Source organism: Arvicola amphibius, chromosome X (genome assembly GCF_903992535.2).
Source record: "Arvicola amphibius chromosome X, mArvAmp1.2, whole genome shotgun sequence".
Classification (NCBI taxonomy): Eukaryota; Metazoa; Chordata; class Mammalia; order Rodentia; family Cricetidae; genus Arvicola; species Arvicola amphibius.
The window spans coordinates 87,308,048-87,322,169 of NC_052065.1; the positions used below are offsets into that span (position 1 = coordinate 87,308,048).

The 14,122-nt window shown below is 35.0% G+C and overlaps 1 protein-coding gene across 1 annotated transcript in view; it reads right to left on the reverse strand.

The window, feature by feature from the left end:
* Window positions 1–2,110: 2,110 nt before the first annotated feature.
* Zmat1 (zinc finger matrin-type 1) overlaps window positions 2,111–14,122 on the reverse strand; it is a 35,228-nt gene continuing 23,216 nt past the window's right edge. The window contains exons 7-8 of the mRNA XM_038316964.2: window positions 8,025–8,124; window positions 2,111–4,455 (exon numbers count right to left, since the gene is read on the reverse strand). Coding sequence (XP_038172892.1) covers window positions 3,138–4,455; window positions 8,025–8,124 — 1,418 coding nt within the window. The 3' untranslated portion in view covers window positions 2,111–3,137. The remainder of the gene's footprint in view (window positions 4,456–8,024; window positions 8,125–14,122) is intronic.

Below are 14,122 nucleotides of genomic sequence, written 5' to 3' on the forward strand. Positions count from 1 at the left end.
CTGAACATGGCACAAACAAGTTACAATAGGACTAGGTACACGCCCTCATATCAAGACTGGAAAAGGCAACCAAATTGGAGGAAGAGGATCCCAAGAAGAGCTGAGAGTCAGAGAAGCGCCCTTTCACTTTTAGGAGTCCCACAAGAAGACCCAGCTAAACAATTATAATGTATATACAGAGGACCTAGCTCAGACACATATGTGGTACGTAATCCATGATTGTTGTTTCAGTCTGTGATCCCCTGTAAGCCCTGCTTAGTTGATTCTGTGGCCTGTGTTCTGGTGATGTCCTTGACTCCTCTCCCTCCTGCAATCCTTTCCCTTCCTTTTCTGTAGGGTTCCCCTGTTCTGCCTAGTATTTGGTTGTTGGTCTCTGCATCTGCTCCTGTTAGTTGCTGGAAGATGCTTCTGTAATGATAATTGAGTTAGGCACCAATCAATGAGTATAGCAGAATAGCATTAGTAATAATTCTTTGATTTTTTTTCCCAGTCATATTTGGTTCTACCCTGGGTCTCTGGGCTGTCTGGCTTCTGATTTCTGGTCATCCAGGCAATGTCAGGCATGTACTCCCTCTTGTGGCATGGGCCTCAGGTTTGACCAGTCATTAGTTGGTCACTCCCTTGTGGAGTTCTGTACCACCATTACACTGGCACATCTTGCAAGCAGGACAGATTATAGGCTGAAGGTTTTGTGGCTGAATTGGTGTCCCAGTCCTACTGCTGGAAGCCTTGCCTGGCTATATAAGATAGCTGATTCAGGCTCTGTATCCTTCATTACTAGAAGTCCTTACTACGGTTTTCCCCATAGAATCCTGGGAGTTTCTACTTCACTAGGTTTCCACATGATCCCCCCCAATTGTACCCCAACTCCAGTTGTCTCTCCCAGTACTCTTTCCCTCCACCCAACCTGCTCCCTCCTATTTTCACTCACAAAATATGTTAGTTTTAAATGTCTCCAACAGATTTGAGCACAAAGTCGATATTCAGAAAAGAATCTACCAATTCTAAAGATCCTATCAATTCAATTGATTTCTAACATTTTCTGTGAATACAATGTGTGTGTGTGTGTGTGTGTGTGTGTGTGTATGTGTGTGATCAAAAGAAAATTGCCAGTATTGTAGCTGGGAATTTACAGTCTACTTTTTCTACCTGTCTTACTATTTTTTCATCAGTACACCAAATGTTTCTTTAAAGAGAGCGTTAATACACTGATATACATTTATCTTATACTAAAAGTCTCATGGAAGAGAAACTGATTTTATGACAACCTAACATTCTTTGGAATAGTTCACTCATCTTAGAATAAACCCAATCATCATTATGTTCTAGTATCTACTTGTCATTAATTCAAACCTCAGAAGAAATATAAAATCATTTTCTCAGATTCAGATATATCACCATCACATTTGCCATGATTTTTGACAGGACTGGCATATACAGGGCTTTCTGTATTTTAGCTTTTCTGTCTCGGGACTGCATACTGGATTCCGGTGGTATCTTTGCAAAATCCCATAGCAACCTGATGGCACTACTAAGATTATAATCCTGGGATTTGGAAATCTTAGGCTTTTATACTTCCTACTATAGCATAATAATGTTCAAGTTTGTACAGAAAGTACTTATCATAAAACATAGTGCACTATCAGAAAAAAAACTAAAATTAAATATTTTAAAGTTAAAAAATCCCCATAGTTCTTAAGCATTTATAATGTTTTTCTCTTTCACTTTCAAGTTGAAGATCTTTTTCTAACCTAAAGTTAAACTCGAAACAATGCTAACTTCTATAAAGCAATCTGTAGAATAAATCAAATTACAGCCTCACTGTGTGGTCTTCCTAGAAATTAGTTGTAAACTCAATTTCTTATACCTCACATGGATAGAATAATCATCTTTTAATGGAAACAATCACAAAGAAGTATTTAGAAATTAAAACACTTTAATATAAACATTTTTCAGAATATAGACTGATTTTATCAGCCCTTTGGAGAACATTTTAAAAGTATATATCATCTACTTTATTATACACTAATTTTCCACTTTCAGAACTAGAAAATACAAAAATACACTGCAAATTAGATTTAACAAAAAAAGGGCTAAGTTGCTTCATACATTTTCATTGGTGAAAACATAAACATTAACACACAACAGTAGCAAAATACCACCAATACTAACATAAATTCTAAAAAGAATGTAATCTGAGAAGTCTGGTCTCCCTCAGGCCTGACCATTCTTCCAAAACCAAACAAGACTGGGAAAATTCAGGGTGGTATGGCTGTAGACTGATTTGTAACTCACCGTTTAGGTACATAATTTCCATGAGCAAACAAGTCATTTTCACTGCAACTTGAAGGACAAAGTAGAAACACCTGTACTTAAGAAAACCATATTATATATAAGCAATAGAATAATTTTTCTTATAAAATCAGAGAAAGTAACTTTAAAAAGCATATTGAATATTTTGCCTTTATCTGGCTTCTGTTAGCGATTAACTGTACACATGTACAAATACACAAATAACACAAATTTCAAAAAACCAAACTTTTAAACCTTTCTCCAACCTTAAGGGAACAAAACTGCAAAATAGAAAGCACTGAATCTTTTAGATTTTCTTCAGTAGGTTTCTTCCTCTCCCATTCTTAGTATTTTGTTCTTGCTTCTTGAAGGCTAGGTTTAGACTTCATGGTTCTACTTTCAATCACATTTTGAAATGAGGGAGTGACATAGAGAGAGAGGGGCGGGGAGGTGAGAGAGAAGAACAGAACAGAGGACACATACACACATAGAGAGGGAAAAGGAAAGGGAGAGAGAGGGAGGAAGGGAGAGAGTTTTATCTCTTCTCTTCATTTGAAGTGCTTTATCTCAATTTCCTCAGAACTTTTCCAGTGATTTTCTTGATTCAGTCTTCTGATAGTAAAACTAAAAGTTCAAAATTCTTGAGTAGGTTTACCTTAAAACATTTTCTTAAAGGATGGATTTAGATATCTTGTGTTTCTTTTCTCATATTCTTTTTGCAAACAAAAAACCTTAAGGTTTTTGAGCTGATACTATACCTGTCTTTCCTTAACTTCACCAGTCACTCCTGACTTTATCTAAATCAGTATTGCTTTCTTTTAGCCATTCTTGGGTATCTTGTAAGTTCAGAACCCAAGAATTGACTCATCCCAAAGGATTTCCTCTTCTGTTCTTTCTTCAACAAATTTCTTTTTCACTTTCTTGTGCTTACGTTCTTCTTTCTCTGAGGACACTTCATGTTTTCTTTTCTTTTTTCGATGCTTCAGTTTTTCAGAACTGACTCCAGCTTTATCTTCCTCTCCTTTAGTTCGCTCAATGTTCTTGTCTTTGTCTAAATCTTTATCCTGATAGCTCCTCTTCTTTTTATGCTTGGACTGTTCTTTCTCTGGCCTTTCTTTCTCTTCCCCCAGATGTCGTCTTTTCTTCTGATGTCGTCTTTTATGACTTGTTTCAAGGGCACTGGTATTGTCATATGAAGGCAGCTCCTTGTAAATGTCATATTCTACACTGTGTGAGCCAGGGTTATTTTCTTGCTGACTAAGGCTCAGAGGAACAGGTTTTTCTGAGAAGCAATCTCTTGTGAACTGATAGTAACTATCAGAGTCTGGGTTCTGTTTGCTCGCATATGCTGGTAAATAATAAGGAAACTTGTTTTCTACAGCTTGTGAACTGCTGTATGGATCTGTGTAAGTCTGGAAAGTCTCACACGGGAATCTTTGTTCAAACATTCTGTGCTTAGATCTTCTGTCAACCATTTCTCTGTAATCACGAGTTTCAAAAGCACTATCAATTCTTCTAAAAGACGTCTTTGGCTTGAATTCTCTAGATTCCTGCACCTTGCTGTAATCATCAAATTCATTTGGGAAATCATCATTTCTCCTCTTTGAATGAGGTGGTAACCAGTGAGGTAACTGGCCTTCTACTGGTAAGCCATTGTATTGTCGCTGGTAGGTCTGTGGACTCTCAAATGCAAATCTTTCCTCACACATCCTTTGTCTGTGTTCAGAATCAACCCTTTCTCTGTAACCATGATCCCTATACCTATAGTTTTCTGTCATCCGTCTAAAACTAATATTGGGATCAAGTCCTCTGGCCTTCTGTTCTTTGATGTAATCTTCAAGCTCATCCTGGAAGGAGTCATATGTTTTTGACTGTGCTGGTAAACAATGAGGTAACTGGTCTTCTACTGCTCGAGGATTATTGTATGGTCCTGGTTGTGTCCAGAAATTTTCAAGTGGAAGTTGTTGTTCCAGCATTTTTTGTCTGGGTCTGGAATCAACCATTTCTCTGTACCCATGGACTTCCAAGTAATTATCCTCCATCTTCCTGAAATGAACCTTATACTCTAGCTCTCTAGGTTTCTTCACTTTGTTATAATCTGCACCTTGGTAAGACTCCTGTATCTTCTTTGAATTCTTTACTTGACTGATAACATGAGATTCTCTATAAAGAAAAAAATACAAAATTTTGATTACTATGAATATTTTATTTGCTCTAAAATATTAGTTTAAATAAAATCTACAAAGGTTGAAACACAAATCTAAAACTATAAAAAGAATTTTGATGTTCAAATCATAGCATGGATAGGTAGATATCTCTCCAGAATTCCACAAGTTTTAGGCAAAAACATTTATTAGAAGATGGTAGATGGGAGACAATGATACTTTCATTTTCTCCATGTACTGAAATGTTGAAATCAAATCATAGATAAAGAGCTTCAGGGAGAGGGAATGTTGTGGAAAGATACCAGAATGCAACAGCAGACAATAACAAAGTGAAATACAGGAATACCGAATGTTTGAACTGTAAGATATTTAAATGGAGAACCATAATAACAAGTGCACAGTAATAAACTACGGATGAGGAAGATGCCCCTCAGTGGGGCTCTTAGCAGAAGACAGAAGGAAACTCTTGGTGAATTTCAAAGTACAGAAACTAGCACCTTGCAAAAATACAGTCTTAGATATAAGACTTATGATCTATTAGTAATCTGGCCCCAAAGAAGTCTCCTGTATTTCTCAGCTTAACCCATTGCTGTTGAAATGAAGAATTATCTTAAAAGTTGTCTTGTTGTCCAGCCTTACTTCCGGATGTATAAATACATGCATTTTAATATCTTCAAAATCCCGACTGTCCATCCGAGTCATGAATATATACAGTGTTGATCTAAAAAGATCAACAAAGAGACTTTAGAGTTAAACTACACCATAAATCAAATGGACTAAGCATACAGTATTTGATTCAACAGCTGCACAATACACATTCATTTCAATAGCTCCTGGAATTGCATAGCCAGGGAAACATTAGAGAGAAGAGAAAAGCTGCTCCCTAAATGGATTTGGAGCTTGCTTCATAAGAGGGAATCCATGCATACTGCTGTAAATCTGCTCAAAAAACCATGACTGAAGAGGTTTTAGACCCTGGGAAGGGATGGTAAGATTATTGTTTAGCTAAATGGGTAACATTAAACCATCCTCTAAATGTCTATGTTTATACTCACAGACAAAGACTATTCTCTGCCTTGAACAGAGCATCTTCTCCTTTGTAGATAAATGCAGAGACCCATGGCTGCATAAGATGCTGAGAATAAAGGCTTCGCCCTAGACTAGACATTTATACCACCTGCTTAATATTCAAGGAATGCTGGGGAAGATGGGTCAGAAAGAATATTATGTTCTGGTAAATGGGGAGAGGTGTTAGAAATTATATCTTTAAAGCACAACACAGAAGTGACAAATATGAACTTATATAGCAGCTGTGTATACTGTAACCAGGTCCACAGAAGTTGAGCCCTCCTATCAGTCAGTTATGAAGAAAAAAAGGATTCATGAGGCCCTACCACATACTGTTGATCCACTGTCAACCACAGCTTCTTGGAGAGGGGCAAGCATAGTATCTAGACGTGTACCCAATGGTGATCCCACAAGGTTCTGATGGTTGGTTCTGCACTCAGGATCACACAGAAAACCCTAAATAAACTTTGTGAAACGCTAAAAAGAACCAAGCTAGTACACATGGGGAAGATATTTATAGTGAAAGAGGCTAGTAGGGTGTGTGAGTGGGGGGAGGGACAACAGGAGAGATTGAAAGAGTAAAAAGAATACATAGTGTACATGTACAAAATTATTAAAGAACAAAATCTACTTATTAAAGAAGAAAATGCAAGATAAAAATGATGAGAATGCAGAGAAAAAAATGAATATACATTATAGTGGAAATATAAATTAGTGCAGCCACTACAGAAATCTAAATGGAAGTTACTCAAAAACTAAATGTATAACTTCCATAAGATCCAACTATATTACTCCTAAACATATATCCAAAAGAGTCCTAGGTTGCTTAGAAGAGAGATGGCTAAACAGCAATACTTAATGCAATACTATTCACAATAGCCAAGTTACACCATAGTTTAGGGGACTGCCAGCAGATATAGAATATGTTGTGATTCTCAAAGAAATACTTACTATTTAATAACAAAGGAAAATAAAATAAAAATCATATTGTTTGTTAAAATAAAAGACATGGAGATCATGGTGTTAAGTGAACTACCCCAGGTCCAGAAAGACAAGTATTGACTGTTTTTCTTTCATCTATGGGATCTTGATATTTTTAGAAATTCCCATTACAGTAAAAGGGGAGCCACTAGGAAAGAGGGAGGACATCAGCATAATTGGGAGAATGAATATGACCCAAGTGTGGTTTATAAATATGGAAAAACATCACAATAAAAGCAGTTATTTTGCATATGAAATATGTGGTAATAAATTTTCAGGCCTGGGATAAAATAGAGGATGAACATAGGAGTGAAATGATCTCATTCTACTGTAATACCACAAATATTAATGCATGCTAGTATGTGTGGCTAATTAACATTAATAACTAATGTCCTAATAACTGTCTGAATGTCACATTTTTAAGCCAGTTCTTTGATTAGATGCACAGATGTGACAGGTTATAGATTTAAAATTCTGAGGTTTTAATGTCTATAGTGTAGTTTCATTTGTTGAGTCTGCAATATAATTCCTGTGGTAGTTTGAATAAGAATGGCCCCCATAGGTTCATGCTTGAATATTTGGTCTCCAGTTGATGGAATTGTTTGGAAAGGATTAGGAGGTGTGGCCTTGTTGGAAGAGGTATATCACTGGGGGCAGAATTTAAGGTTTCCAAAGACTCTGGCCATTCTCAGTGTTCTCTTTCTCTGTCTCCTAAATATGTATCAAGATGTGAGCTCTCAGCTGTTCCTAGCACCAGGTCTTTGCTTCATCATCATGTTTCTTATCCCTCCAAAACTGTTAATCCCAATTAAGTGCTTTCTTTTATAAGTTGCCTTTGATATCTGTATTTTGCCATAGCAATAGAAAAGTAACTAAGATACCTCTAAGTAATCACAAATACTATAAATATGTTCGTATAGGGTAAAATAGTAAATATTACATTTTGATTTAAAAATCAACAACCAAAATTATACAAAACATAAATAACTCCTTGCCCTGCTACCAAAATTACCTACTGTACAATTGCCACAAATTTCTCCTTGTCTTAAAAGCAAATATTAATATTGCTAAAAACGGATCTGGATTCTGTATTTTAGGTACACCAGCATGACCTTTGTTCTGAACTATTATACCTCACTGTAAAGATGAATATTAGATCACTGAATCCTTGGAATTAAGAAAACCTTTTAAAGATGCCTTGAATTTGCATGGCTAGCCTGAAAAACTTATTTTTTTTTAGCACATCTACAAAGAAAAACAATGTTGTTTATTCAGGAGGGTGTAGCAATTTTCCAGAAAGATCTGCCAGTGCATTATTGTGATTAGAAAATGTCCTTGACACTAGTGTGCAATATGTTACAAATACTGTCTACTTCCTCTAGATTCAGATCATGGGGAAATGAATATCTAGAAGGTTTGTAAAATATATTAAAGATTATTTGACTAGAAGATTTGGTCTTTGGTAACATGATGATGTTTTGTTTTGTTTTGTTTTTTTAAATAGCAAAAACCACTTACTTAATTTGATGTTCACTTCCTTGCATGTGGGACCGGAACATATGTAAAGATGTAAAGGTGATACTGCAGATATGGCATACGTAGGTTCTCATTCTATATGCTATAAAAAATGATAGAGTTTAAGAAGATCAATATGGAAACACTTAGAATCATATAATGCCAGTGATGGATAATACTTTATTAGAGACCCTCTACTTGAAATATCCTAAGAAAGACTGGTCCAAAGACATAAAATCACTTACTGATAGTCACAGAAGCAAAGAATAGCGTTAGCATCTCTTAGCCCAGGTCTCTAAATTTAATGCCCAGAATCCTTTATACTATACACTGTATCTATAGTCTTCATTTATTTCCTAAGAATATGCTATCTGCTTGCCTGATGTTGCTACACACACTGTATAGCAGGGGCTTTATTGGTCTTCAACAGCCTTTTTGTTTGCTATTAGTTAGTTTCTTACAAAACCAAACCCTGAAATGTCACAAAACATTAATTTAAAACAGGAAAATTTTACTCTCTTATCTGAAATCATTGTAGTTCACTAGTTACCAAAAATAATTTCCACAAATTTTAGAAAAGAGAATCACTGAGCCCATGCACAGGATGAAAGGTGAAAGCAAAATTCTAAAATGATAGCTGCCTTTTAAAATGAATAAAAAACAAACAAAAAACCTGACAAAAACACAAAACCAAAACAGAAAACCTTTCAAAACAAACAAATTATAAAAAGAAGCTATATAACAGCTAACTATTCTGCTTCCAAAGGATAATTAGAAGCAGGAGATAAACTTATTTCTAAATCCCACCATCTTTCAACTTTCTTCTTGGTCAGCAGAACAACTTTCATGAGACAAGTATAAAATCAACATTATTCTAGAGGCACGGCAATAAATTAATACCATATAAAATTTAAGGACAACCAGAATCATCTTCTTGTAAATCAAACAGCAGTTTAATCACTTAAAGGAAGATAAGTTAATCATATTCAAGTGTATTGACCTTTGTTGAACAAACATTATTTACAGAAACAAGAGACTACTTGCAGGGTAAAATAAAAATAAAGATATTGAATAACATGTTTATTATTAATACATATGGTTAATAACTGGCAATCAACAGGTTACATTCAAATTTGAATGAATGTTTTGATAAGGACACTCAGAACATCCTTTAGACAGAAAACAGTTTTTCAAAAAACAGTGTTAGGAAAATTATTTACATATAAACGTAGGTAGACTTTTGTATCTCACCAGTTACACTGATCAACTCAAAATAGACTAAAGAGTTTAAATATAAGATTGGTATAGGGGCAAACAGGAGCATGCAGGCAATAACAATTGATGAAAAAAAGGCCATACATTTCGAGGAGAGTAGGAAGGAGTGTACAGGAGAACTTTGAGAGAGCAAAGGGATGGGATAAAAGCTGCAGCTAAAATATAATCTCAAAACTAAACAACAGAAACAGTGACAGCTATAAAATTACTAGAAGAAAATTCAGGTAAAATGTTTCAGGACACTGTAATATGTTAGGAATTTTTGAAAGTGGCTCTCAAAATTCAGGAAGCAAATGCAAATACAGACAAATAGGATTTTAAAAAAATGTTAAAGTTGCTGCAGGACAAAGGAAACACATAACACAATCAACAGACAATATACAAATGGGATAAAATTTGTGGTTTGTGTATAATAACAAGCAATTGATATCTAGAATATATAAAGAAATATATATTGAGGAACCAAAAACCTCAATAACAAAATAAAACCTCAAGTCATTTCTTGGACGAAGACATCCAAAATGTGCAGTAAGTAAATGGAAAATATAAAACATCACCAATCACCAGGTAATTGCAAACTGAAAGAACAAGGAGATGCCATAATACCTGAAGAAGAATGGCTAATATAAAACAAAAAACCCTAAGGATAGGAAATGCTGATGAGGATGTGGAGAAAATGTTGATGGAAACCTAAATTAGAATAGCCATTTAAAGTATGGAGGCCACTTTATCAAATAAGAAGACAATTACCATATGTTCTTGTAAATGCAATATTAATGTATATCCAAAGAAACTGAAATCAACATATAAGAAAAGTATACATTCCTATGTTTATTACATTATTCACAATAGGCAAGAAATGAAACAATTCAAGTGCTCACAAATTATTGAATGGATAAAACATAGTACACACAGTGAAATGTTATTTTGTCATGAAAAAATACTGAAAACCTATCTCTTGTGACAACATACATGGAACTGAATGTAACTATTATAGGTGATATAAGCCGGTATGAAAAGTACTATGTAACCTTCTGCCTATGCTAAATCTAAAATACTTAATACAATAGAAGTTTAGATTAGAATGGCCATCACCAAGGCCAAGAAGAATAGAAAGCAAGGAAAGCACATATACAGGTAGGTAAAAGTGCACTGTTAGCAGTAAGATGCTGGCAAGAAGGTCTGGGTGTTAGTCCACTGTATAGTGATTATAGATAACAATTACAGCCTATATATTTCAAAAAGCAAGGAAATGGATTTTGAAAAACTTCATTACAAAATCATAAATGTTTTAAGATGTAAATGTGTTTTACTTGTCTTATTATTTATTTATTTATTTGGTTTTTTGAGACAGGGTTTCTCTGTAGCTTTGGGGCCTCTCCTAGAATTAGCTCTTGTAGATCAGGCTGACTTCGAACTCACAGAGATTCACTTGTCTCTGCCTCCTGAGTGCTGGGATTAAAAGGCCTGCACCACAACCACCCAGTTTCACTTGTCTTATATATAAGTATATCTGTATCAAACATTATTATGATACTCCCACAAATACCCACAGCTTTAATATTTTTGTGTGTTTGAAAACTTTGAATGAATGATTCTTTAAAAATCATCTTCTGTCTCTATGCTCTTATTTCATGCCGATTAAAACTTCCTGTTTCTAATCTGATTTCCTATATTCTTTGAAACCAGGAAAAATATAGTATGGATTCATAGACATTCAAGAAACCCCAAGACCTGGAAATAATGTCTCCTATTATTGTAAATGAACATTAGAATGACAATTCACTAACATGAAGTACACCAATTTCTCTGGTAAGAACCACCCGGAGCATTAGGCATAGAATTCTAGAATTCTTTCCTGGAGAATAGAGTTCAGTTTCTATAGTGGAATTGGGAATTAGTTTTGAAAACTAATACTGAAAATGGATTATCAGCGACACTGTGAGAAATATCCTAAATGAACTATTTTTATAATTCCTTAGTTATCTATTGGCCTCTTTCAAGTTTGTGAGTCTATGGTTTAAAGATTATTAGCTGAAGACTATGAATGTCCTACAAAACAAACTATTCAATCAGAAACTGTGGGTCTCCACAGCAAGGCTTTGCAGAAAATTATTTCTATATTTATTTTATAGATGTGAAAACCAAACCAGAAATGGCCTTGATCAACAACATATATAGAGGGTGTACCTAAGTGATGCATGATGAACAAGACTCCTGGGTTTCTCTAGATTTGTGGTTTTCAAATTTGGTTATACATTAGAGTTATGTGGAAAATGTTCATGCTAACTTAGCCCTTGGTTTTTCATACATTCATGCTCTAATAGTGGAAATATAGGAGTTAAAAGAGTTTCTGTCACATTCAAAGGGTTTAGAGGCAGTTCCAGAACTGTGGTGCGATTACTATTACCTTAACTCTTGGATTTTCTACATGTTGATGCTACCACTTTCTAGAATATGGATAACTCAGATATAGTATAGTATAGTATAGTAAGTAAAAATATATAAATCATTTCTGTATAGACAGGAAACCTATTCACTGTCACAGTTATCAGAATTCTTGGCCCAATATTTTAAAATTATTTTAAAGTCTATTTTGCATATGCACACATATGATTTGTATATTATATTCTCAAGCATGTGCCATGTTGTTCATGTGGAGGCCAGAAGGCAACTTGGTGGAGTTAGTTCTCTAATTCAATCATGTGGTTCCAGGGACTGAACTCAGGTTGCTAGACTTAGTACCAAGATCCTTTGCTTGATGAGCTATCTTGTAGGACCCTGGCCTAATCTTATAACCCATCCCTACTGTTTCTTACACTCTCCACGCTCTTATCTCAGAGACTGCTCTTGGGCCTGTTTAGCTCTGCTATACACCTGCTACAATCGTTTTTAAGTTCACATGGAAACTCAGGCTTGTTTACACCTTTTAAAAAGCCTTATTTTAATTTTTAATTAACATACAGCCTTATACTGATGGTTCCAATAGTGTTAACATGTGAAGATTAACTATGGAAATCTAAGAAAAGTACAAACAGGTATAATAGAAGATTTGATGATACTTACTTATAGAAAAAGTATAGGGAATTAAGTAGTTAGAGATTCAAGTGTAGGTGTCTAATAGTGATACTATCAAGAACAAATTTTTGCAATTTAAGTTGAATTTAGAAATTATTAACTTAATTTTAGATAAATGCAATAGTAGAACTAAAATTAGTAAGATAACTAAAACAAACACAACATTTAAAAATATATACATACTTTAGTATTGTATTAGCATTAGTCTTGTAGTCAATCCTGAGCTGAGCTAGATAGGGACTTAAGTAAGCAGTGATAATGAGGAAGAAAAAAATCAAATATGGAGAAACATGTGCATTATAGAAGATAAACAGAGGCAAAGATAGATAGAAATAAGAAAATGAAAATAGTAGAATAATTAAAGTGGCATATGGTGTTAAGTTGCCTTTTTTGAAATTTTATGTGTTTTGCCTGCATGTATGTCTGTGTAACATGTATATGCAGTACCCATGGAGGCCAGAAGAGGGTATTGGAAATAGAGATGGTCATCAGCTGCAATGTAGATGCTGGGACTTGAACTCAGATCCTCTGCAAGAGCACCCAGGGCTCTTAGCTTCTGAGCTATCTCTACATCCCCATAATTGCTTTTTTCTTAAAATTGATTCACTTGTAACATGGAATTCTGTTCCGTGTTCTCTGAAATTATCATTAGCTAATTTAATTTCTCTAGATATGCCTTTTTGTTGTTGCTGTTTGAGAAAGGGTTTTGTTATGTAGCCCTTGCTGGCCTGGAACTCACTATGTAGCCCTGACTTGCCTCAAACATATAGTATACAGTACTCTTTCTTCTCCCTCCTGAGTACTGACATTATAGGCATGTACCACCATGTCTAGGTGAACTAGCTGTTTTTATAATGCTCAAATGTTTTGGCTCGGGAGACAGGAGTTATGACAGAATATGTTTATTCTTTGAGCACTACCTTCAGAAATTAGTGTAAAATGCTTTCAATAAATAGATTGAATTTTACTGACACTATTTCATGATCAGATATGAACTTCACCAAAGTTCTTTTTGCTGGTAAGATTTTTGTCAACTTGACACAAGCTAGGGTCATCTGGGATGACAGAGCCTCAATTTAAAAAACTGATCAGGTTGGACTGTGGCAAGCATGTGGAGAACTTTCTTGATCCATGATTGATGTGGAAGGGCCCAGCTCATTGTGAACAGTGTCACCCCTGAGCAAATGGTGCTATTTATTTAAGAAAGCAGACTGAGCCAGCCATGGTGGTAGCAAGCCAGTAATCAACGTTCCTCTATGGTCTCTGCTTCAGTTATTGCCTCCAGATTCCTGCCTTGAATTCCCTCCATAGTTGACTATAAGTGGTAAGCTAAAATAAACCCTTTCTTTCCAAAGTTGCTTTTGGTCACAGTGTTTTTTTTTTTTTAAGAGAAAGCAAACATTCTTCTTCCCTCATTCTAATAATCTTGACATTTCAGAGTGCTAAAATACTGTCTCACACAGCAGCAGCAACAGTTCAAACACCTCTCATTTAGACTCAGTTCAAATTTATACAGAAGACACACATTTCAGACACTTTCAACTCACCAGTAGGAAAAATACTCAACAACTGGCAATTCATCATTTCTTCAGACATTTAAAGTAAATTGCCACTTTTACTTTTATGATTACTTAACTCAATATTCTTTAAAATAGTGGGTAAAACTACATATCCCCACAAAAGGTTTTAGCACTTTGACCACGCTATATAGGAAACTGAAATAATATAAACAAAGGGAAAGCATTTGA